Source organism: Ochlerotatus camptorhynchus, unplaced genomic scaffold (genome assembly GCF_037179485.1).
Source record: "Ochlerotatus camptorhynchus isolate MF236.1 unplaced genomic scaffold, CSIRO-AGI_Acam_v1.1 ptg000292l, whole genome shotgun sequence".
In the NCBI taxonomy this organism is placed as follows: Eukaryota; Metazoa; Arthropoda; class Insecta; order Diptera; family Culicidae; genus Ochlerotatus; species Ochlerotatus camptorhynchus.
The window spans coordinates 280,637-306,330 of NW_027040781.1; the positions used below are offsets into that span (position 1 = coordinate 280,637).

General features: G+C 43.5%; 1 protein-coding gene across 3 annotated transcripts in view; it reads right to left on the reverse strand.

Annotated features, from left to right (window-relative positions):
- The window catches only part of Cad87A (cadherin-87A), a 727,611-nt gene that overhangs the window by 221,137 nt on the left and 480,780 nt on the right, over positions 1 to 25,694 (reverse strand). For all 3 annotated transcript variants that reach the window (XM_065228518.1, XM_065228520.1, XM_065228519.1), the window contains one exon: positions 5,950 to 6,155. In XM_065228518.1, the coding sequence (XP_065084590.1) occupies positions 5,950 to 6,155 (206 nt within the window). The remainder of the gene's footprint in view (positions 1 to 5,949; positions 6,156 to 25,694) is intronic.

A 25,694-nucleotide genomic window follows, 5' to 3' on the forward strand; every position in this document is an offset into this window, starting at 1 on the left:
GGAAGACTCTGGAAGTCTTCTGGGAAGACTCAGGAAGTCTTCTAGGAAGACTTAGGAAGTCTTCTAGGAAGACTCAGAGAGTCTTCTGGGAAGACGCAGGAAGTCTTCTGGGAAAATTCAGGAAGTCTTTTGGGGAGACTCAAGAGGCCTTCTGAGAATACTCTGGAACTCTTCTGGGAAGACACTGGAAATCTTCTTCTGGGAAGACGCTGGAAGTCTTCTGGGAAGACACTGGAAGTCTTCTGGGAAAACTCAGGAAGTCTTCTGAGCAGACTCAGGAAGTCTTCTGGGAAGACTCTGGAAGTCCTCTGAGAAGACTCGGATAGTCTTCTGAAAAGACGTAGGAAGTCTTCTAGGAAGACTCAGGAAGTATTCTGGGAAGACTCACGAGGTCTTATGGGAAAACTAAGGAACTAAGACTCTGAAAGCCTTCTGGAAGTCTTCTGGGAAGACTCTGAAATTCTTCTGAGAAGACTCAGCGAGTATTCCGGGAAGACTCAGGAAGTCTTCTTGGAAAACTCAGAGAGTCTTCTGGTAAGACGCAGGAAGTCTTCTGGGAAGACTCAGGAAGTCTTCTGGGAAGACGCAAGAAGTCTTCTGGGAAGACACTGGAAGTCTTCTGGGAAGACTCTGGAAGTCTTCTGGGAAGACTCAGCAAGTCTTCAAGGAAGACTCAGAGAGTCTTCTGAGAAGATGCAGGAAGTCTTCTGGAAAGACTCAGTGAGTCTTCTGGAAAGACGCAAGAAGTCTTCTGGAAAGACTCAGGAAGCCTTCTGAGAATACTCTGGAACTCTTCTGGGAAGACACTGGAAATCTTCTTTTGGGAAGACTCTGGAAGTCTTCTGGGAAGACACTGGAAGTCTTTTGGGAAGACACTGGAAGTCTTCTGGGAAGACTCTGGAAGTCTTCTGGGAAGACTCAGGAAGTCTTCTAGGAAGACTTAGGAAGTCTTCTAGGAAGACTCAGAGAGTCTTCTGGGAAGACGCAGGAAGTCTTCTGGGAAAATTCAGGAAGTCTTTTGGGGAGACTCAAGAGGCCTTCTGAGAATACTCTGGAACTCTTCTGGGAAGACACTGGAAATCTTCTTCTGGGAAGACGCTGGAAGTCTTCTGGGAAGACACTGGAAGTCTTCTGGGAAAACTCAGGAAGTCTTCTGAGCAGACTCAGGAAGTCTTCTGGGAAGACTCTGGAAGTCCTCTGAGAAGACTCGGATAGTCTTCTGAAAAGACGTAGGAAGTCTTCTAGGAAGACTCAGGAAGTATTCTGGGAAGACTCACGAGGTCTTATGGGAAAACTAAGGAACTAAGACTCTGAAAGCCTTCTGGAAGTCTTCTGGGAAGACTCTGAAATTCTTCTGAGAAGACTCAGCGAGTATTCCGGGAAGACTCAGGAAGTCTTCTAGGAAAACTCAGAGAGTCTTCTGGTAAGACGCAGGAAGTCTTATGGGAAGACTCAGGAAGTCTTCTGGGAAGACGCAAGAAGTCTTCTGGGAAGACACTGGAACTCTTCTGGGAAGACTCTGGAAGTCTTCTGGGAAGACACTGGAAGTCTTCTGGGTAGACTCTGGAAGTCTTCTGAGAAGACTCAGGAAGTCTTCTAGGAACTCTCAGATAGTCTTCTGGGAAGAAGTAGGAAGTCTTCTGGAAAGACTCAGGAAGTCTTCTGGGAAAACTGAAGTGGTCTTCTGGGAAAACTCATGAAGTCTTCTGTGAAGACTCAGGTAGTCTTCTGGGAAGACTCTGGAAGTCGTCTGAGAAGACTCAAGAAGTATTCTGGGAAAGCTCAGGAAGTCGTCCGGAAAGACTTAAGAAGTATTCCGGGAAGACTCTGGAAGTCTTCTGGGAAGACTCAGGAATTATTTTGGGAAGACTCAGGAAGTCTTCCGGGAAGACTCAGAAAGGCTTTCGGGAAGACCCAGAAAGTCTTCTGGGATGACCAAAAAAGTCTTCTGGGAAGATCCAGAAAGTCAACTGGGAAGACCCAGAAAGTCTTCTGGAAAAACCAGAGTGGTACTCTAGGAAGATTTGGGTGGTTTTCTGGAATGATCAAAATTGAAATTTTCCGGAAAACCTGGCTGACTTCTAGGAAGAACTAGATTGCCAACTGGGAATATCTCGAAGGGCTAATGGGAAAACGTTTTTTTTTTCAAGTAGATCTAGGTGGTTTTCAATACATAACCTTGGTGGTTTTCAGGGAAGATCTGAGTGGTTTTCAAGGAATATCTCGATGATCATCCGGGAAATCCACGTAGATCTTCTGGAAAGATCTGGATGGTCTTCTGAGAACTTCTAGAAAGTCCTCTAAGAAGTTTTAAATGGTTATATGAGCAGATCATCTTTATGGGAAATCTCAGACGGTCTTTTAGGAAGATTCAATAGACCTTTTGAAAAGGCTCAGAAGGTCTTCTGGAAATATTGTAGGTTTAAGTGCAATGATTTTTCAAACATGGCAAGTTTGCCGTTACACATTTTACCGAAGGCATCGTGTTCGGAGTGTTAAGCTGCATTATGTAATTCTCTAAATCAAAACGTTCGCATGACTAGTTGCATCATAAACATTTAGGTATCACGTGAAATCTCTTTGAAAGACTCGGGAAATCTTCTGGGAAGATTTAGGCAATCTTCTTTGTAAGCCTAGGTTGTCTTCTGAGAAGAATTTGAATGTAAATTTCAAATCTAGATTTGGATTGACTTCTAGGAAAGTTTGAGGTGGTATTCTGGAAGGATCTAGGCGATTTTACGGGATTTTCTGAAAAGTCCTTGTAAGTCTTCGGGGTTGGCTAAGGAGGTCTTCTAGCAAGACTCAGTTAATCGTTTGAAATGACGGAGTAAGATATTCTGGTTCGACATAAGAGCTCTCTTTGGAAGACAACGTAGGGTTTTGGTGAGACCCAGAAGCTTCTCTGAGAAGAGCGAGTAGGTCTTCTGGAATAACTCTAGTACTCCTAAGGAATGACTCGGAGAAGCTTTTAGGAAGACGACGATTTACGAACGATTTATGGAAAGACTTAGGAGACGTTCTGAGAAGAGTATTCATTAATGATGACACAAATTTCAAATCCTGATCATAAGTTTTTGAATGTCCCATAAAGTCATTTCCATCAATCTTTTCAAGAGATTCATGAATAATTGAAAATAGTTGAAGAACGGAAAAAAAATTCCTTACTAGACGAGAATCCCTAAGAATTTTGCATTAAATTTGTCAGACAACCCGTAGAAAATACGAGAGACGTCTGATGAATTATATTTATGACACTTGAATCCGGGGATGGGTTGCTATATTTAGCTTAAGTGCTCAAGAAACCCTTTGATGTATTGGAACTTTAGAAACTACTTTGGAATTAATCGAAAATGTTTCCTAAAAATCAAGAACACAGTTTGCTAAAAACCTCGGTTTTCTAAATTATTAGAAGGAATGTGGAAAATCTTGGAAAACGACTGTCAACCCAAAAGATTGATTTTTTTTTTCAATTCATTTATTCGGAAGGCTCAATCGCGTTACCTTTACGGAGCCGATGTGTCTTTGTTTGATGTTTAATAAGTATAACTTAATACTACCTCTAGTCGGGATCGGCTGATTTCTCGTGGTTAGAGGGTAACATTTTTAAGGGCACGGGCGAACCCAACAGTTGATTACCCAAAGTGTCGGGACGACATTTTCTAGTTACATAGCAGTGATAATCAGGAATTTACACCATCAATTTGTGAGGTCATCTCCATAGTATGTCATAAGAGTAAAGTTAAGTGACCTGTAATTTTGCGGACTCACTTTTAAGAATCTCGGCAAGGAAGTGAACTGATCGGTTATAATCCCAGACGAAGGCGAACCAGCCTCAGGCTCAAAGCCTCCCTAATAAAGAAAACTTAACTTAACTTATAATCCCAGGAATTCAAATGAGCCGAAAAAACTGGTTCAACATTAATCATTCTCATGAAGGATTTCTTTCAATATTAGAACTAAAATCTAGAACTCCCCGCAAAGAATTTTGCAGAACTTTAGTCAATCATCGCATAGTCGGAATTTTCAATAATTCGTTCGAATTCCAGGCAACTCCGAAAACTTATATCTGTATCAGTTCCTTAAGGTGATACGGTTTGGAAGCCTTTACTCTGATGTCGCTTCACATCTTCTGGAGTATAAATATCAGCTACCAGAACACATACAATATCAAAACTGCTTCCGCAGTTACAAACATAGGAAGAAAGGCTATCTCAACGGTCATATGAGTCTCGGAAATGGTTGATGAAAATTCCTTAAACTTGTTCGTGTCGGAGTGTTGGAACCAACCAAAACTTAATTTAAAGATTTATTGAGGTTTTAAAGCATTATTTATATCTCATTTTCAAAGGTTACGTAAGAACCCTCAAGTTTACCAAAAACAATGTAAAGTGGTCATAATATAAGAAAAAATCTTCTGGATAAAAGATCCAATTTGACAGGCCGAATTATTTCTAATGTATTATTAAATTTATTCCTGCCTAAATTTAAAAAAAGATGCGTTCCTATAAAGCTTGAAATAACAAATTTCACTTGAACCCACCCCTAAATCGGTTCCGAAGTCAGGTTCTTTCAAAATCCCAAATGGGTTCAGAGTCTCATTTGATATAGTCCTGACATACAAACAGGTAAGATTCTTCAGTTGTCTCGTATTTTCAGCTCAGCAATTTAAAGCTCCTGGCGGAACCCTTTCAAAGTGCTTGAGCTGAATTGTAAGGTTCACTCTAGCTTAGTATTCAGTAAAATTCTCAACTGGATTCTCTTTGTAACATTGCATGCTTTACAATGGATTTAAAGAATTCTAAAAGCCTAAATCATGGTCTACAGCACCCTTATTTAAACAAAAACTGTTACTTGGGTCTGCACCAATCATCCCATGTTTCAGTGCAAGTTTTATCGAGGTTTTAATGCATTCTAAAAGTCAAAATCATGGTCTACAGAGGCCTCATAAAACCTAAATTGATACTTGGAATATTCTCATTAGTTCTTGTTCATTTGCATATGAAATTTGGCAAAATTTCATAAGTTAACTCCAGTTTTCTCCACATGCAGGATTCAATCAGAACAAAGGAAAAAATTGTGCTGTCATCAGGAATGTGAAGGATTCTAGCAAATACTTAGTAAATTAAATTAATGTGTCATTAATACAGATTTGTCAGAGTTCACAGATTTTAAGTGCATCGAACAACTAAATATTTTTGTATTTCAAATCATAATTAACAACTAATGCAAGACTGATTTTAATTTTGATTAGCACTAGATGATATCAATACCAATGATTTTTTAATAATTTCTATCTTCAAAGATGAATCTATTAATTTATTTTAGAGGTGTCAACTTTAAATTTGTGGAAGACCAAATGCTTCTTATGTAGAAATGAGGCAGACAACGTTGCTTCTTTATCCTTGTTTGGATTTTTTAATCATATAAAATGTTTGAATTCTGCTACATAACCTTGAATAATATGGTCGGAGTTCTTTATGGGAATTCATAAAGGTTATAGGAGAAATTGCTCTAATGTTGGTCTATGTATCTAATGTAGGGCCCATCGCTAAACAGCTTTTTTCAGAAAATTTAGTCGATTGCTGAATTTATGTATGGGCGCAAATTAAAGGCATTTAGGCCGACATTACATCCATTTCCCCTATATCAAACCAAATCTAACATTATTCAAAATCTACGAGTGGTCGGAAACTGTCGTAATGTGTATAGGTATCTGTCAATGAGTTTAGCTTATTTATTGGGATAAAGACTAATGCACCAATAAAAACTGAACGCCAAGATTCAACCCTGACGACCGTCCATTTTCCAGATCCCACAAATTCCTCCTCTCGAATCATCCACGGTGATGCACGGTACGGCAATGCGTAGCAAATTTACGACCTTCCTGGAATCCAGAGGCGACCAGACTGCCCCTTTCCCGTTCGCTATTTCTACCGCAGACACACTTACCTCACGGTCCAACGATTTTATCACCTTGACGTCGCCACTGGTCGGATCCACCAGAAAGTTGTCCGAACCGAGCAGACCGAACGAAACGTTACCGCCTTCCGGATCGTAGCCCTCCAACCGGTACACGACACTGCCGAGCGGGGTCGTCTCCGACAGGGCCAGGTTGTTCATGTCCTGCGTGAAGACCGGCGGCAAGTTGCAGTGACCTGAAATATTGGGAAAGAAAAAACTAAATTAGAAAAATTTCCACAAGTGGAACTCATGAAAGCTTCCAAGTAAAATAAGGGAGCTTCCTCTTGAGTGAGTGAATCCGATCCAATCTATCATCATTTTACTTCGTTTAATCTCCCATCCCCTCCCATAAGCATCACCCAATACGAAGAAGAATGGTGAACGTCTTTACATACGTTTTAATGCCGGGAAATCGGAGCCAGCGGGAGCCGAAGCGGAAACGAAGCATCAATTTTATTAGGAACTCAGATTTATGTCACACATATGGATACCGTCAGCTTTGCTCCGCTTACCAGCCCAACTCCACCCAAGCCCCACAGTGTGTTCTCCGAAGCGCTCGTCTTTGTTTGATAAGAGGAATGGAATTCATGCGAATGAGAAGGATGCTCTGTAGGAAAAGTTGTAATATCGGAGCCGAGGAATAATGCAGTGTGCAAGAGAAATGAGGTCAATTTAGAAATGGGAAAAGTTTGATCCGGCAAAGGAAGGAGGAAGGAATTTAAGAATCATATTTAAATGTGGAATCAGGCTCGTTGAAGAGGATACTTGCAGCCAACTTCAAAACCTCATATCAAATATCATGCGGTTGGGTCGGAACGTTCGGTTAAATTCGGTTTTATTGTCTTTCCAATAATTTTGTCCGTTTGCTTAATGGTTTGCTATATGGTTAATCATTTCTTATTCTAACGGTTATTTAGAAAGCCATTTATCTGTATGTTTATTCAGTTTTCATGCTACCTGTCCACGTTCCTGGACAGCATTGTATTTGACGTAGGACTACGTCTGTGATTTCTATATGGAGGTACACTTTGTGAAAACCGGAAATGGAATATGTAACAAAATTATGAAAGATTTTGAATGTTAATAACTCAGCTATCTCTGGACCCATTTCAATAATTTTATCACCAATCGATCAGAAATATTTCTACAAATCTGTTAAATTTGACTTTATTATTTTTCAAAAAGTCACTATTGAAAATTGACGCTATGATAATTAAAATTATTACCAACAAATAGACGTCAAAAGCTTCCGAAGACGTTCGCTAGGAGCGCTGTAATAAGCAAAAGAGTTTGTTCCATTACTAAGTGGGCCATGGTTTATGACTGACTTCGCTAGTTTCAAACAACTTAATTACTTGGTGTAGTTTGAGGATGGTTTTTCATTTCAAATTTTAAACGGAGTTGCGAACTTGTGGTTGTTCAATGCTTGATGTAGCACTTTTGCAAGTTGAACGAAGGTTACTCAAATAAAGGAGTATTTCACTGAGTTGAACTGAGAAAATACATTTCCGTAGATACTAGACGTTGTTGATATGTTTCACAAAATTGCGTCTGACAAATTTAACCTTCGAGTAGACTAATGCGTCTGCTCGATCCAGCTGTGTCCAATAAAAATCAATCCCTTGAGCGCATTATAGTGCCTTTGAGTAAATGCAAGAACGGTTAAGAGTTAAGCTGGGCTTAGACAAGGCAAGTCATTGATCAACTCAGTTGAATTCAATTGGCTTGAAAAGTTTTTTTTTTCGAGTGGCTTTTTTGAGTATCCTATGTCTTCTTTGCAAAACTGGTTAGCTCGTAAAATTAGCTTCTCAGTGAAGTTTTAGAAATTAATGTAGCTGCTATTGCAATTTAGGTGGAATTGACTAATAGAATTTTGGAGGTGATAGCGCTGTTTTTACAATTTCCCACTGGAAGAATCCGCCGGTAAATTAACTTTGGTTAAACATATTATCCGGAATAATTTTCTTGCGGAGCTGGGTCTCAAAATGTGCTCAAGCCATAAAAAATATACTAACTTGATACTTGATGGGATACGAATCGCCTTGTTGATTCTGTGCCAAACGAAGTAGTCTTTTCCTCTGGACTCAGTCCTGAGCCAATCGCTTCCAGTCGCCACGAACGTTTAGCGACCTGATGTTCTCCTCAACTGCAAAAAGCCAACGTGTGCGAGGTCTACCCGGGTTCTATGCTGAATATAATCTTTGCTTGTCGTTCTTCTGGCATCCACACTACAGGCCCAGCCCACCGCAGTTTGCCGTGTTTTATAAGCTTCACTATATGCGTACCGTTATACACTTGGTAAAACTCGTGAATCATGCGACGCCGCCAGATGCCATTTGCTTGTTTACCACCGAGTATTGTTCGCAGCACCTTACGCTCGAAGACACCAAATGCTCTCCAGTCATTCTCCTTTAACGTCCACGATTCATTTCGTTTTCGTTTGCAAGCTACGGGACTTCAGATTGTTACACAAATTCTTCCACTACCTCAAATTGTGCACCATCTAACACCACTTCACTACCAAAACCACCGGTTGGATGGTTGCAAGTGCCTTGGATCTAACTGTTGTAGTGATTCTTAACTCGGATGCTGGGTGAACTTCATGGATGGTATGATTGAGGAGGCTGGTCTTTACTGGATGCTCGTGCAGTGGCTTTTTCCCTGGATTGCTGCAGGTGGCTTGTTGTCCCGCTAATGATAGGTGCAAACAAGGTGAACATACACAGGTACGGAATCGTGCCGGATTCCATGATTTGGCCACAATCAAGGAATCGAACCGGGTATTGCAATTCAGCAAGTGCATCTGAGTAATCGGGGTGAGCGGTTGACGTTGCCTAGCAAGACGCAGACTTCGTGGATGATTTCGCAGGAAGGCCAGTGGCCTTCGGCGATCAGCGGCAATAAGGACAAAACATTCCATAAGCCACTTCAGGGGTGGGAGATTATCCTCCTTGATAAAAATCATTGTCCCTACAAATAGGTTGTTCCTATGCCTGGTCCACTTGGTCCTGTTGTGCAGATCAGACAAGTATTGCATCGACCATCTGGACCAAATGTGTTGAACGAAGCCTTGAGCCTGCTGCCACCTAGAGAGACGATCTTGAGGAATATCCTGCAGCCACGGGTCTGCGACAGCCGTCAGCGGTCGCTGGATAATAAAGTGACCTGGAGTCAACACGTTGAGATCGTTTGGGTCACTGCTGATCTGTTTGAGTGGCCTGGAGTTCAGACACGCTTAGATTTGTGCTAGGACAGTATGTAGTTCATCAGGCGTAACCATCTTCAGTTCAATGGTCTTCCTCAGGTGCTGTTTAATTGATTTAACTGCAGCCTCCCACAAGCCGCCAAAGTTTGGGGATTTGGCTGGAATGAACTTAAATTCAACTCCGATGTCAGCAGTGCGTGCAGCTATGGATTGCTGGGATTGTTGGTCTTCAAATAGTTCGCGCGAGCTCATTTAACTCCCGTTTTGCACCCACGAAATTGGAACCTTTATATCGCAGATGATCAAGGTGGGCTCCCTAGTAGCACGCTTGTCACAAATCGGTTGTGGCAACTTCTATACAACTTATATCAGTCATAAACAAGTTGCTGCAACTTATTGTGACGGAAATGTGCTACTCGGGCTTTCCTCGCCTAACCTCGAACCTTTTCAATGCAGCCAAAAATCCTTCCGTGGTGAGATCGGCTACCATTTCCATGTGTACCGCCTTAGTCACCAAGCAAACGAAGATAGCAGCGTAGTACTGGATGGTGGTCCTTTTCCGAAATGGATAGTTTATCAAAAAGGGACCGCAATAGTCTACGCCGACACGTAGAAATGGCGGAGCTGGTGTTACCCGTTCAGCTGGGAGATCAGCCATCAGTTAATCCTGCACGGTTGGTTTGTTCCTGAAGCAGGTTATACATCAATGCACAATCTTCCGAGTAAGACTTCGAGTACTGAGTGGCCAAAACCGTTCGCGAACACTTGCTATCAACAGTTAAGGACCAGCGTGAAGATTTTCGTAGTGGTATCGACGCATGATCATGGATGTTAGCGGATGATCTTTATCCAATAACATAGGATGCTTCCGGCTCCGCGAGATTTGGGAATTCTCCAACCGGCCGCCAACTTGGAATACACCTTCGACCAGCATCGGATTTAATGCATTGATGCGAGAAGTTGGCTTCACCTCCCCATTCCTTTCGAGATCTGCGATTTCCTGAGCCTTCTCGTTCCGCAAACGTCAGTGGATCCGTCTTCTTGGATATTGATCTACGAGCCTGCAGTGCGTTGTACTTGAATCTGAGCAACAATGCAACCAGCTTTTCCACACGATGTAATTAGAGTGTATCCCAAAGATCTCGCTCGGTGGAGTAATTGTAGAAACTGCTGCCACAGTGGATCCTTCCTCGAGAGCCGCCCGATCCAGTTTATCCAGTACAGCTTCTTGCGTTTTCAGGGCACATCTGTTTATCTTTCCTCGACCAATCTGGTTTCATGCCACCATAATGCGTTAGCCTGTAGATCAGCAGGTGAAATGCCGCGAGATAGTGCATCTAGGGGATTCTCTGTTCCTGCCACATGCCACGGTCATATGTTCCATTCCTGGTGAGATGTTGTACCTCCAATATTCTGTTTGCCACGAACATCTGGTAACGTGATGGGGTTGATGACAGCCAGCACCTTACGATCGTAGAATCGGTGTGAAAGTACGGCTGGGTCGATACCTGGATGCTTGCAGATGTCTTTTCGTACGTCGTAGCGGGGCGTCGTAAGTTTCTTCCTCTTCTTTTCTGATTCTGCCAGCGGAGCTACTTTGAATTTAGCAACCAGCAAATTCGAAGTGATTGTTCCGTCGAAGTGTGTGCATCGAACATAAATATGCTCCATAGGCCTTCATTGATCCGTCACAAAAGCCGTCTCGGAATCTGGAGATTTTCTACACTTACGTCTTATACACTTACATTTCATGGTGCTAGTGTACATGTGCATTTCTCGCATATAAAATATCTCAAGTTCTTGACCAGATAGAAAATTACTGTCGTCGGCAAAGTTGTTCAGGCACAAAATTTTTGCTTGTGGACAGTTGTTCAAATTTTTTTCACTACGTAGCGCTAGTGAAATGTGAAATTCTCGTCTGTGATATATCTCGAGATCCTGACCAGATAGAAAGTTACTGTTTTGGGCAAAGTTGTTCAGGAGGTCAAGGTCTTTTGGCTGGTGAATAGTTGTTCAGATATTTCTCACCGCGCTGTGCTAGTATACACGTGCAATCCTCATTTATGCTACAGCTCGAGATCCCGAACAGCTAGAAAATTACTGTCTTCGGCAAAGTTGTTTAGGAGATGAAAACTTTTTTGCTGGTGAACAGTAAATAGTTCAGAATATTTTCGGTATGCAGCGCTAGTGTGCATGTTAAATATTTGTATAAGCTATAGCTTAAGGACAGGAAGTAACTGTCATCGTCAAAGTTGTATATGGCAAAGTTCTTCCGGATGGTGAACATGCAAATGTGTTTTGTTCAAAGCTCTCTCTCTCTCTCTTGCATGCAATCCAATTTTTGATATCCTTATGGTGTAGCATATGGATATAGCGTATGATATAGTATAAGAGTTCTAATACTTCTTTTAATTTCAATTTTTTTTCAAGTCAATTCTGAGAAAATCAATTATGATTCTTCAAAGTAAATTTTGAAAAATAGTGTAAATTTGGGTGAACCTTTGGTATATAAAATTTGAGCAATTTGCCTCTTCATATTTTCATTCAAAATCTTTAAAATGGTCTAAAAAAAAGAAAATTGGACGTTTTTAGGGTGTGTCCTTAAACTTATGAGGGACGTGTTACGGTTTTATAAATTTCTCACTCTCTGAATTAGTCTCGTTGTCCATGCACACGTAAATACAGAGATTTTTGTTTTGTTCTAGACGGTAAGACATTTTGAAACTAGTCTTAAATGAAAGGGAGACTCTCAACATTAATTTGGTGGAAGTTTCAGCGATATTGATCTTTTAAGATAATGTATTCCATCTGAGATACGTGTTACCACTAATTTATCAGAGGTATACAAGTGGAACGACTCAACCCAATTTATTTATTTATTTATTTTTTTTTTTTTATTTATTTGTACAGGCTCAATCGAATAAACTTTACAGAGCCGAGTTATCATTTGCATTATACATGATTCATGTCTTAAATCTAGAGTTAAAGGAATTGAACCGATTACTCGCGGTCGTCTCGAGGTTAGTGGAGATTTACAATTTTTTGGATGGGGAAAGGGAGAAGGAGGTTTGAAATATGATTTATTATACAAATATTTAATTAATCCTAAAACATGAACTTATTTCTATTCATCTTGAAGACAAACATTAAAAAAAAAAACTACACGCACAATACACAAACTAAACACAAGGTTAATCAAACTTACAATCTAAGGTTAGTATTCTTAAAGTAAACATATATGAGTTTCATAAACTCCAGATCACGTCTAGCCAAAATATCCCGAACTGGAACATTAGGTTGTCTACCTCGAGCCCGAAGGGAATCGCATAGCTCAGATCTGACTCCACGATGCTCAGCACAAGACCAAAGGATGTGATCGGCGTCTTGGTAACCTTGTCCACATTCACAGAGATTGCTGTCTCCCAGCCCAACACGAAACAAGTGAGCGTTTAACGAATAGTGATTGGACATGAGGCGAGACATCAGACGAATGAAGTCTCGACCCACATCCAACCCCTTGAAGCCCCGTAACGTGGGTAGATCACCTTTTCGTGGTACGTTACGGGATGTAAGATCTACCACCGATTCCTAGTCCTGACTACTTCAAACTAAGGGAACAGGATTTTTCAGTAATCCAAGGAACACATCTTAGTCCTTGTTACTTTTTATGCCTTGTTGATAGTGACAAGACTCGGCTTTGTCTACCGAGGATGATCTTGAAACAAGGAAAAAATAAGTTAGTTGTCTTCATCTATGTGATTCCTAATCTTCTAATCGTTGTTCCCTAGTTTGAAGTGGTTAAGACTAGGGTTCTGATGCATGGTCATTATCGGTGTCATACCTTAATTTTGTTGCTAAGGAATCAAATTTTGACAAAGGGGCGCGCCTTTGGAGGGTGTTTCAACACTCCGAAGGGTATAAATAGCGGGACCTTTCAATTAGAGTCGGATCCTTGCGATAAATGCAAGAGTGGCAACTGTAAAAAAATCGAATACTTCATCATTTCTCAATAGTGATGGAGTAATACGACATGCACTAAACTAAGGACACGGGATATACTACAATAGATCAATTTACTGGTCGCAGTAGTGTTAGGTCCCGAACAGAGGAAAAAAAAACCCCTTGAACCAAGGACTCTTCGACACCTTAGGGATGATCGAGAATAGCCATCGTCCCAAACTTCCTTCACTCCATTTATTTTGCCAGCTGGCGAGCGACTGTTGACGATAAATGAAGAAAAATTCATTGTAGGCGATTTGTCGATCGTAAATATCGCCTTGCATAGCGCCCACCTTAGCAAGTGAGTCCGCCTTCTCATTGCCCGGAATCGAGCAATGAGATGGGACGCATGCAAAGGTGATGACAAAAGATCTTAAAGATAAAGCACTCAGAAGCTCTCGTATTTTCATGAGAAAATACGAGGAGTGCTTTACCGGCCTCATAGAGCGAATAGCCTCGACAGAACTGAGACTATCCGTAAAAATAAAATAATGATCTGGTGCAAGTGAGGCGATCGTTTCTAGCGTATAATGTATTGCCGCCAGCTCAGCAACATATACGGAACAAGGAGCTTGAAGCATTCGAGAGGCGCTATGAAATTCGTTATAAATACCAAAACCAGCGGACGCCTCTATTAATGATCCATCTGTGAAGAACGATCTTGCGGAATCAACTTGGCCAAACTTTGCAGCGTAAATTGACGGAACAATCATGGAACGATGATGTTCTGGGATCCCACGAATCTCCCGCGTCATGGATAAATCAAAACTAACTGAATTGCCGAAGTCGGAGAAGCATACACGATGAGGATTATGCTGTGAAGGGCTGACATCCTGAGTTATGTACACGTAGTACAATGACATAAAACGAGTTTGAGGGTTTAGCTCAAGAAGCTTCTCAAAGTTTTCGATTACCAGTGGGTTCATAACTTCACAACGGGTGAGGAGCCTGAGGGACAATTCCGAAAACCGATCCGATAGTGGCAACATGCCCGCCAACACTTCGAGACTCATCGTATGAGTCGAGTGCATGCATCCTAACGCGATACGAAGACAACGATACTGGATACGTTCCAGTTTGATGATGTGACTTTTAACCGCCGACTGGAAGCAAAAACTACCGTACTCCAAAACCGATAAAATCGTTGTCCGGTACAACGTTAGAAGATCTTGCGGATGAGCTCCCCACCACGTTCCGGTAATTGTTCGGAGAAAATTGATCCTTTGTTGGCATTTTCGTCTCAGATACTCAATGTGGGATCTCCAGGTGCATTTGGAATCGAACCAGACCCCAAGATATTTGAAAGACATGGAATGAGTGATCGGTTTACCCAAAAGTTGAAGCTTTGGTTGTGCTGGGCTATGCTTCCTAGAAAAAACGACCAACTCAGTTTTCTCCGTGGAGAATTCGATACCTAGCTGGACAGCCCAAGTAGACAAATTGTCTAAGGTATCCTGTAAGGGTCCTTGCAGGTTGACCCCTTTGGGCCCTGTCGTAGACACTACGCCATCATCTGCAAGTTGTCTCAACGTGCAGTTGTCACTTAGACAATTGTCAATTTCTCTGACATAGAAATTGTACAAAAGGGGGTTTAAACATGAGCCCTGGGGGAGACCCATGTAACTAAATCGAGAAGCTGTAGAGTTTCCATGAGAAAAGCTCATGTGTTTCTCTGACAGCAAATTGTACAAAAAGTTATTAATTAATGGGGAAAGGCCACAAGCGTGGAGTTTGTCTGAAAGGATAACCCAATTTATGTATCCACAAATCTGCATGCAAATCTTCACCAGTAAAAGAAATCCAGAATATATTTGTCTTATCCCAGGCTGATGTAAATTGTATTTTTATTTTATGATATTAGATATGCGAGAGTTACCCGCCAAGTTTTGAGAAATTTCTGAACTACTGTTCATCAGCCAAAAGATCTTTATCTCCTTAACAGCTTTGCCAAATACAGTAAATTTTTAGCTGCTCAGGATCTCGAGATATTCTACATGCAAAGATTCCACGTATACTCTAGCGCCGCGTAGTGAGAAAATGCTGTACTGTCGACCAACGAAAAAGTTTTGATCTCCTGGACAACTCTGCCGATGACAGTTTATCATGTTTCTAAATATATCTAATGCGAAAATTGCACGTGTATACAAGCGCAATGATGCGTCTATGAACAACTTTGCCGAAGCCAGTAACATTCTATTTGGTCAGGGTCTCGTGATATTTTATATGTGAAAATTTCACATGTAAACTAGCGTCGCTTAGGAAATTCTCAACTATTGTACACCAAGCAATATGCTTTGACATCCTGAACAACTTTGTCGAAGACAGTTGTTGGCGTGTCAACGCCAGCGCGCCGCTACTGTGATCAGACAGCAGCTCAGTTTCGACTATTGCGCATGACATCGCGATGCACAATAGGCGTGACAGATATTCACAGCGATGACAGGTTTGGTACTCAGGTATTGGTGAGTAGAATAGAGGAATGATTTGGTAGAAGAGATGATTCAGCACAAACATGGGAGAGTGGGAGAGGAATTGGACTGATAACAGGATTGATAGGAGAGTAAACAAATAATCTAGACAAAAAAAGTAGAAGGCAAGTGAATGAACACAGGTTGCCGAAAGTAATGACTATATTTACTACTGAAACATTATCCTAAATATCTAAATTCCTTAGTGCTTATTTCTAAAATTATCAGGTTATTGGCTTAATGATAAAATCAAGTGAAATTTACTTAATCTAATATGTTTTTGGACAGGAGAGCATATGATAAATGGATTGCGTATTTCCAAGGTGGTGGTCATAAGAAGCAGTCGTCCGATCCCGGCGATGCTACCAACTCGAGTCAAGCAGAAGTCGCTGTCGATCCAGTTCCGTCAATCAGAACTCTACAGTGGGATACGAGGAGTAAGAAGATAAATCCATCGATCAAACCGTCGAAAACAACCTCTATAGCATAGAGTCGCTCCTCGCAAGCCCTTGCGAAGCTAAAGCTCCAGAAGTTCGAGGATTAGAGGATAGTTGAGCTGCGTGAAGCAGAACTTCAACGAGCGATTGCAGCGGAAGAAGCGAGAAAGGAGAGGGCCTATTTGGAGCAAAAATATCAGCTGATGGAGGAGGCTATAAGTGAAACTAGCTCAGTCAGCAGCGTAGCTTTAAATCGGATGAAGGACTGGGTGGAATCTTCCAGCAATCAACAGGAATTGCTTTTAGATCCAGAGCAGGATCCGGATTTGGAGAGTCAGTTTGATCCTGATAGCCATTCAAGCAGGAAGCAATTGAGATATCCAACGGTTTCCCAACTCGGAAGCAACCAAAGCAGCAGTCACGGTACGCTTTCTGGAAGTTCGGAGCCTGGTCCTCCGGAACCATTCCCATGGACGGAGTCTTTGAAATCGCTTTCTGTAAAGCATCCAGACCCAACTCCGAAAAAACCAACGGCCGGTTCAGAATCCAGCAAAATCATTTATGGTTGCAGATCGTCCAAGGCCGGCTTCGAATCCAGAGGGATCGTCAAGGCCTACTCCGGTTCAGAATCGCCCACAGTCAGTTCCGATGCCTGCTATTTCACAAAGAATATCGGATCATAGGTCTTCAGGTTTGGCACCGAACCCAGAGCGTTTGCATTCAGAACCGACTCGTTATCGTCGACATCCAGAACCACCACGATCAGTTCCAGCCCCGACGCCAATAAATCTACGGCCAGAACCCGTTCCACGATATTCACAACCATATCCGATTCCTTCGTATCCAAGATTTGTTCCTAATCCGGATTCACGGGTGCCAGCCAGCCCCAGAACTATCAAAGTTTTCCGTCTTCACGATCGTGACGAGGATGCATTGGATCCATGTCTGCTTACTCGAAAGCAATTAGCAGCTCGACAAGCTATATCGAAGGATCGCCGGTGTTCTCTGGAAATCCTGAGGAATGGCCGCTTTTTCGCTCTACCTTCGACATCAGGACAGCGATGTGTTGGTTTACCGACGAGGAAAACATAGCTAGGTTGCAGCGAAGCTTGAAAGGTCAAGCGTACGAAGCGGTGAGATGTCGGCTGATGCATCCTACCAATGTTAACGGAGTTATGTCGACGCTAAAGATGCTGTTCGGGCAGCCTAAAGTGATTGTCAACTCGATGATTACCAAGATCAACTCGCTCCCAGCGCTGAAGGAGGATAAATTGGAAACGCTCGTGGACTTTGCAGTCAACGTAGAAAACTTCTGTGCGACAGTAGACGCGTGTGGTCTGGAGGAGCATCTTTACAACGTAACATTTCTTCATCAACTCGTCAACAAGCTGCCGCCTTCTATCAAGTTGAATTGGGCTCAATATAGGGAATCGCTTCCAACGGTCAACCTTCCGTGGTTCAGCACCTGGCTCTATTCTTTAGCGGAAGCCGCCAGCTCAGTGATTGTTCCAAACACCAGCTTCGACCCCAAACCAGTTCGAAGCGATGTTCGTGGAAATAAGAAAGGGAATTCCTTTGTCAACGCACACTCAGAAGAACCTGTATCGGATCCCCGCACCACATCGTCATCCAGATCGAACGTAGTTCACGATAGCTGCCCAGTATGCAAGGGAACCTGCAAGTGGATCGCCAAATGCAAGAGCTTCATAGAGTTCTCTCGTGACTCACGCTGGGCTACAGTGCGAGACCTCGGCCTCTGTCGGAGATGTTTGCGCCGACACAATGGAGGATGTCAAGCCAAGCTGTGTGGGAAGAACAGGTGTGAGCTAAAACACCACGAGTTGCTACACAACGATCAGAAGAACAGGTCACCGTTCAAGGATACAGCACCCAATACCACGAACAAACCTACAACACAGCGCAGTGATCCTGTTCAACCAGGAACAAGTACGTCGGGACATGGGTGCCATACTCATCAGGTTACATCCAGTCAGGTTCTATTCCGCTAATTGCCGGTAGTACTTCAAGGAAAATACGGTTCGATCAAGACGTTCGCCTCAGCGCTCACACTTCTAGATAAAGATTTAGCCAAGGAGTTGCAGCTAGATGGGGAGAAAAAACCACTGTGTTTGCACTGGACAGGTGGAGCGCAACGACGAGAAATCAACTCAAAGGCCGTAAGTGTGGACGTGGCAACAACACATTGCCCCACCAAGAGGTATACCTTGAACGGCGTGCGCACAGTAGATGAGCTTCTGCTTCCATCACAAACGCTCAATGTAGAGGAACTCGGCAAACTGTATCCTCATCTCAAGGATTTGCCGATCACCTCGTATGAAAATGTTCGCCCGAAAATTCTGATCGGTATGAAGGATCAACACCTAAGCCTGGTCCAAAAGAGCCGAGAGGGAATACGTGAGCAGTCGATCGCTCTGAAGACCCGACTAGGTTGGACGATTTGTGGAGGAGGAACCCAAGACGATGTTCCAAACCTAGTGCACACAGTGTTCCATATGTGCCCATGCGAATCACAAATGGATGAGGATCTACACAAGGCGATCAAAGAATACTTCGCAATCGACAGCTTGGGAATTGCGCAGCCTTCTATTGCACTCTCCCACAGCGGATGGGCTTCCTACTAGTCACCGATTCTAATGGAATTCATTTAACTATCTTTGATATTAATTGATCAACCAACTTTTAAATGAATGTGCCCAAAAACCAATTCTCAACTGTATTTCAGAAGTTAATACAAAACTTCCACAGAGCTTAATTTACCCGGACAGTAGACACGAACATCGCCTAATTCCTTTTCTGCCATGATAAGCCAGCTGCAAAACCCCAAAGTTCCTGGCTGCATGACACCCGTATGCAAATGAATTAGCTTGTAGTACATAGAAGCAGTTTTTCATCTGTTTCCAGTTGCAGAAAAAAAGAACAAGAAAAACCATCACACTGTGGACCTCTCAGTCCTGTCCTGTGTGTGTGTGAGTGTGTGGTTGAACTGCTGACTAGCATCTTTCTGCTTCAGATTAACTTGTCCGCCACAACTGCTGGAAAAAGTGAGCACAACAAGGACATATTTTTCCATTAGAGGGTCTAAGCTTTTCGCAGGGGGCAAGGTGGGGGGCGGTACCACTTTTACGTGAAGATCTAATTCAGTCATAAAGTGTTGGAAAGTTTGCAGACGAAAGAAGCACTTGCGCTCTAATGTTGAATGATGGTTTTGTTTTGGCGAAATATGTGGAACATGATTTTCGGGAAGATTCTGCCTTCGATTTCCTTACAAAAAATCTCATCTGAATCTAGAAGCATCGCATCATTTCAACAAGCCCATAACTTCACAATGACCCTCCAATTTGTTATAATTTGAGCCCAAATTACATTTTCCAGCATCCTTCCGTTTTCCCAAGACGCTATTTCACCTTAAAATTGCCATCACTAGGGCTATTCTCAATGCCAAATTGCCTCCGAGTCCGCCCTATAAACCCCCTCGCCACCAAACGGGGGAATCCTTGGTCCAAATAACATGTCACAATAATAGCTGGCAATGAGTTATTACCCGTGTTCTCGTGTGCCATAAAATGCCGGTATGTAAATCAAATTGCGATCACCAGTGGAAAATATGAAAAACTGAGCGCTACAAAAGAGTCATCCACTGAGGGCGGCGGTGGACCCGGGGACGACGAGCGAGGAGAGAAAAAAAAATGCAATAACCATCTGTCATAATACCCTCTGAATTAATTCCGGTCGCAAAAAGCATAGAGACGGGACTTTCCCTGGCGAGCGGCGGCACCGGGAGGCAATCAACCTTTTTCCCGTGTCCCGTCCTTCCCAAAACGATAACAATAATTGGCGGAGACAAAAATCTACCCCGTTCGCCACTCGTTCAGCAGCCGTCGTGGTTTCCGCCGGACACCGCCCCGTCCCCGTTCGTCGTGTGTGACAACATTTATTTCATTTTATTCACATTCATCTCTGTTTGCTGTTTGCTTATGCCCCGGCGCACTCTTTTGCCTAGGAGATGATAGCCATACGCCATATCATATTTCGACCCAAAACATAGAACGAACGAATGAAGCAAGACTTCACATTGCATGGGGGGGGGGGGGGTCTAGGGGTAGTCTCTTCGTTTGCTTGTTTAGGCGAGGAAGGGGATCCGGACGGGAAAAGGATGAAAAGTATACCACTGGTCTCGACTCCCAGCGGTGAACCGGAGAAAAATCGAGGGGAAAGGACCAACTGTGTACCGATAGTATTATGTGCGGTGTATAAATTTCCCAAATTTGGCATTATACCATCATCATCATCTTCGTCCTCATCGCACAGCAGCACTACAGCAGTTATGTTCTTACGGTTATGAGAAGTGGCAGAGTAGTGGAAGGTCAGTGTGAGTTATGATAACGGAGCATGCTTTTGGGAAAAGCACCGGGCAGCACGATAGGCATTGGCAATTGAAAAAAAGAGGTGGGTCATCAGCTTCGATTGAAATACTTCGGCTATTGCAGGGTATGGAGCTTCAACATTCCGCAGAAGTCCTGAAATATTATGGAGGAAGCCGTCTCTCGAAATACTCGAAATTTTACTTTGGAAATCGCGTGGAATTCATTTAGTTAGAAAGGAAAATTGAGAGGCATTTTTTTATTTAGGGGAAATGGATGTAATGTCGGCCTAAATGCCCCTAATTTAGGCCCATACATAAATTCAGCGATCGACTAAATTTTCAATAGCGACCAAACATATCCATTGGTACCGTCCCAATGACGCGTTCATCTAGATAAATTTGATAAATAGCAGATTTTTAGCGATGGGCCCAATCTTAGATCCATAGGCCAACATTAGAGCCATTTCCCCTATTTATTTATTTTTATGGAGCAGGGAAAAGCCCGCTGGAGTAGAGCATCACAATGTAGCCCATCCTCCAGTAGGCATAAAACATCCTCATCTTATTTTAAATTACAAAATTAAGTTCAATGATATTTTCACATGACACGAGACATCTCCCAGTGAGTTTGCACTCTTTTAAGGAGATGAGTTTATGGAAGCTTTTCCAATATTTTTTTTTATTATTATTATAGTCACTTTAACACTCTTGGGTCATTCATGATCTTAGGTAGCATCTAAGGACAATTGTCGGTGCACAGTTTAACAGATGAAGGTGGACAGTTGCTATTGAACGGAACGTGGACTGCGATGAATCGACCAGACGTCGAAGGTAATGATGCCAAGCTAAAGATGTCGCAGCTAAGCGGGCCGGTGGGAGCGTCGACTCAGCTAGACATTGGAAGCTTAGGATACCATGCGGACAGAGAGTTGGTGATCAATCAGACCGAAGGGCAGATGATAACCGCTGGGAGCGTTGGAACAGCTAAACGTCAGGAACGAGGATGCCAACCTAACATTGGGGATCTGGAACCATTTTTGTACGAACCATTAGGGGCGCAGTATCACTGGCGGCTTCGACCAGACATGTACCAGTCTAAGTTACCTGACACAGACCTGGTGATCAACCAGACCGAAAATGATGGCCGCTTGGAGCGTCGACCAGTTACATGTCGGGGCGTAGGATGCCATGCTATCAATGTTGCTGACAGAGAGCTGATATTCAAACCGATCGAAGGACAGATGAGGGCCGGTCACAGTGGCACGAATATGAATGAAGACGGTCAAAAATATTTTCAACCCTTTTTCGACGTTTTAGAGACTGAGTGTCTTGGGAGAAGTTGCTCAAAATTATACCTCGCATCTTTTGAAATACACACCTGAATAATCTTTAAGCTAGTATTACACATCCAAATTCTAACTTTTTCCAGTTACGAGATAATGGTTCCATGTCTTGGACAAAGTTGCAGAGCAGTTGGTTTTATGAACACCAAATTTCTACATCATAACTCTGTAGAGCTATAATAGATTTTCTTTTTGAGTTAATAAGTGATTTTTTTCAAATTTGATCAATTTATCATGTTCTAAGAAATTGTTGGCATCATTAAATTATACAACTTTGCTGAATACACCAATGCTTTTCATTGACATCAATGTGATAAACAGCCCATCAAGCGTTTTTGTGACGTCATATTCAACGGCTCGAAAAGAGGGTGGACGGCCCCTGGCGGGGTCTAAAACTGGTTGTATTTTGAAGATTACTGTTCCCGTAGGAAAACCAAATTTTCAACAGCAGCTGACTAGTTTTCAGCAACGCTCAAAAATAAAGTGGTTTCCTTTCCCACTGTATAAAGCTTTCTTTTCTTCCTCCTACACTCTCTCTGTTAATCGATTTGCTGTATAATTTGCGCTTGATCCGAACTTCGATCCAACTACCCTAACGTAGTTGTGCTATATGCTCGACCTATTTGCAGGTGAATCTAAATCCAACGAGGAATGGTAGATACTTTTTGGGTGAATGTATCCTTTACAGGTATCCACCACGATCGACCGTCGAGGATTTAGCGATAAATTAGGAACGTTTTTTGTACCTCATGCGACCAATCTAGCACTATTTATATAAAGATTTCGATTTATAAACTTTAACCGCGGAACTGAATTGTTTATATTCTAATAATACATCGAGATTATATTTGCGATGGCGAATTATGTTTACCACTCACTGTTATCTATATTACTACTACTACCACTACTACTACGTACTATCATCTTGTTTACTTATCTCAATTCCAATTTGTCAACATTTAACGGCAGCACTCAATCTGCAGTACCGTTATGTAGTGTTGCTAGATTCACCTCTGCGGTGTTGCAACACCCCAGCCCGTAACATCCGGTAATGCTTGAAATCCGGATTTACTGAATCTCCAACACCGCTAGATTCACTACCCCACGTCTTTGAACTTTGCCATCAGCGGTCCTCACGTTCACCTGTCGGATTCGTCCATCCGAACCCTTGGTTACCGCTTCCACGATACCTCGTCTCCACCACTTCCGGTTCTTTCCATCGACCACGAACACTAAGTCGCCCTCGTTTAGCGGCTTCTGCTCGTCGAACCATTTCGACCGTTGGTTGATCGTCGGCAGATACTCCTTAATCCATCTTTCCCACATCTTGTCGGCAAGATATTGCGAGTGCTTGTATATATTTCGGAGTGCTTCGGCGAAATCCGTAGGTCCACCATCCACCTGCTTGTTGGCACTGGCCACCGTTTCCCGTAGGAAATGATTCGGGGTCAGTGCTTCAGTTTCGACCGAATCCTGCGGCAAGTAAGTCAACGGCAGCATGTTGATCATATCGGCCGCTTCCGCCAGCGTCGTCAGTAGGATCTCGTCCGTCAGCTTTCTTCCGTCGTCCAGTGCACGCATCGCCTCCTTAACCGATCGTACCATTCGCTCCCAGATGCCGCCCATGTGTGGCGTTCCGGGTGGGTTAAAGTGCCAAGCGGTAGCGGGACTGGACATACTTTCAGCACATTTCTGGTTGATGCTCTCCATCCTTACCATCTCGTTGTTAGCTCCCTGGAAGCATGTAGCGTTGTCGGAGAATATGTTATTTGACTTCCCAAACTTACTATGGAAACGAGTGATTGCCATTTGGCAGGATTCAGTTGTCAAACTGTGCACGACTTCGAGGTGAACCGCCCTCACAGCCAAACATGTGAATACTGCCACCCAACGCTTCTCTTTTCGTCTACCGATCGTTACTTCCACTGGACCCAGGTAATCTATGCCCACGGAGCTGAAGGGCCGTAGATGAGAAGTGACTCTTTCAACTGGTGGAGATCTTGGACGGCATTTTTTTACCTTACACCATACGCACCTGTTCATCACATTTTGGATCGCTGGGCGCATCTTGGGAATATGGAACCTGTGTAGTGCTGGATCAGTTTCTGCGTAATTTCGTGGGACCGGGACAAGATGATCGGATGCTTCTTGTCGAATGAACTTTCCCCAGAATTCGCCAGTCTACCAGCACGCCTTCGTCGTCCAGTACCGGTGAACTCTTATAGATGCAACTGCTCATCCTAATCTTCTCAAGCGGCTGACCCGGCTGGCGCTGCAGATTGTTCGTGAGCATGCTCATTTCATCAGGGAAACTGTCCCACTGTACCTGCCGCCACAGGATGGTTTCGGCCTGCTGAAGTTCTTCCTGCCCAAGTGGTACCTGCACTGCCACATAATTCACCGCTGTCGCTTCGATCAGCCTACGTTGTTTCGTCGTTGCCCATGTTGTCACTATCGGCTCACCTCGTTTTTTACGCCGGCAGTTGACGATGAAGCGTACCATGGTAGCCGTCACTCGCAAGAGTCTTGTCCAACGAGAAATCGCTTCAACGTTGATCACCTCATGGAACATCACAGAACCTCGTGCCTCCTCCTCGGTTTCTTCAAACGTTGATTTTTTCGATGGCCACTGATCCATCGCCAGTCAGTAACCTTTGTGAGCTCCTGGATTTCGCCGACCCGAAATGCAACGAATTACTTGTAGCGATGTTGGTCGGAATTCAGCCAGCTACACACTGTGCGAGAATCTGTCCAGAAAACAGTACGGAGGAATTTGTACGAATGTGTGTCCAGAACGGTTTGACTCATACGGGCTCCCAGAACCGCACCCATTAATTCCAGACGAAGAATTGACTGACGTTTAATCGGTGCCACCTTTGCTCGAGACATCATCAGGCTGCAATGAACATTGCCGTTGACAACCGCTCGCAAAAACGCCACGCATCCGTACGCGTGTTCGCTGGCATCGGTAAAGATGTGAACTTCCAGCGAATCGATTTCGGAGCACTTAGCACCTCCGAGGTAGCAACGCGGAATTCGGATGGCTTCCACCTCGGGTAACAGACTGGTCCACCGCTTCCACAGCTCCCAGCACTTGATATCGATTTCCTGATCCCAGTCGCAGTTGGAACGACAGATGCTGGATGATAATTTTGCCGTGAATGGTGAATGGCGACAATAATCCAAGCGGGTCGAAGAAACCCATTACGCAGCTTGCGACAAGTCTTTTCGTCGGCCGTTTTCCCTCGTACAAGTACGCCAACAACTCCTCGCGATGCATTGTCGAAAAGACAAATTCGTCGGAGTCCGGATCCCAGATTATCCCTAAAACGCGCTCCTTGGAAGTCTGCTTGTCCCGGTTGAAGTGCACCGGTGCGGCCGGTTTCGTCTCTCCCAGACTCCGAATAACTTCTGGCGAGTTGGACACCCAGTTCCGGATCTCGAAACCGGCTTTCCGATGTACCAAGCGCACCTCTTGCGCCAGCTTGACTGCTTCTTCCACCGTATCGACGCTGTCGAAATAATCGTCGACATAGTGCCGGTTTATGATGGCTGCGGCTGCTGCAGGATATTGAGCGGCGAGTTCCTCAGCGTTTCGGTTTTTGACGAATTGGGCCGAACAAGGGGAGCTTGTAGACCCAAACGTTGCCACTTCCATGACATAGATGCTCGGTGAAACGTCCGGAGCCTTCCTGAAGACGAACCTCTGCTTCTGTTTATCCTCGGTACGAATCTTGGTGAAACATTTCCTTTACGTCTCCACCGAAAGCGATTCGCCATTCGCGGAAACCGAAAAGAACTTTTACCAGGGGTACTAGCATATCGGGCCCTTTCAACAGCAGCGAATTCAGAGAAACTCCTTGCACTGTCGCTGCAGCATCCCATACTAGACGTATC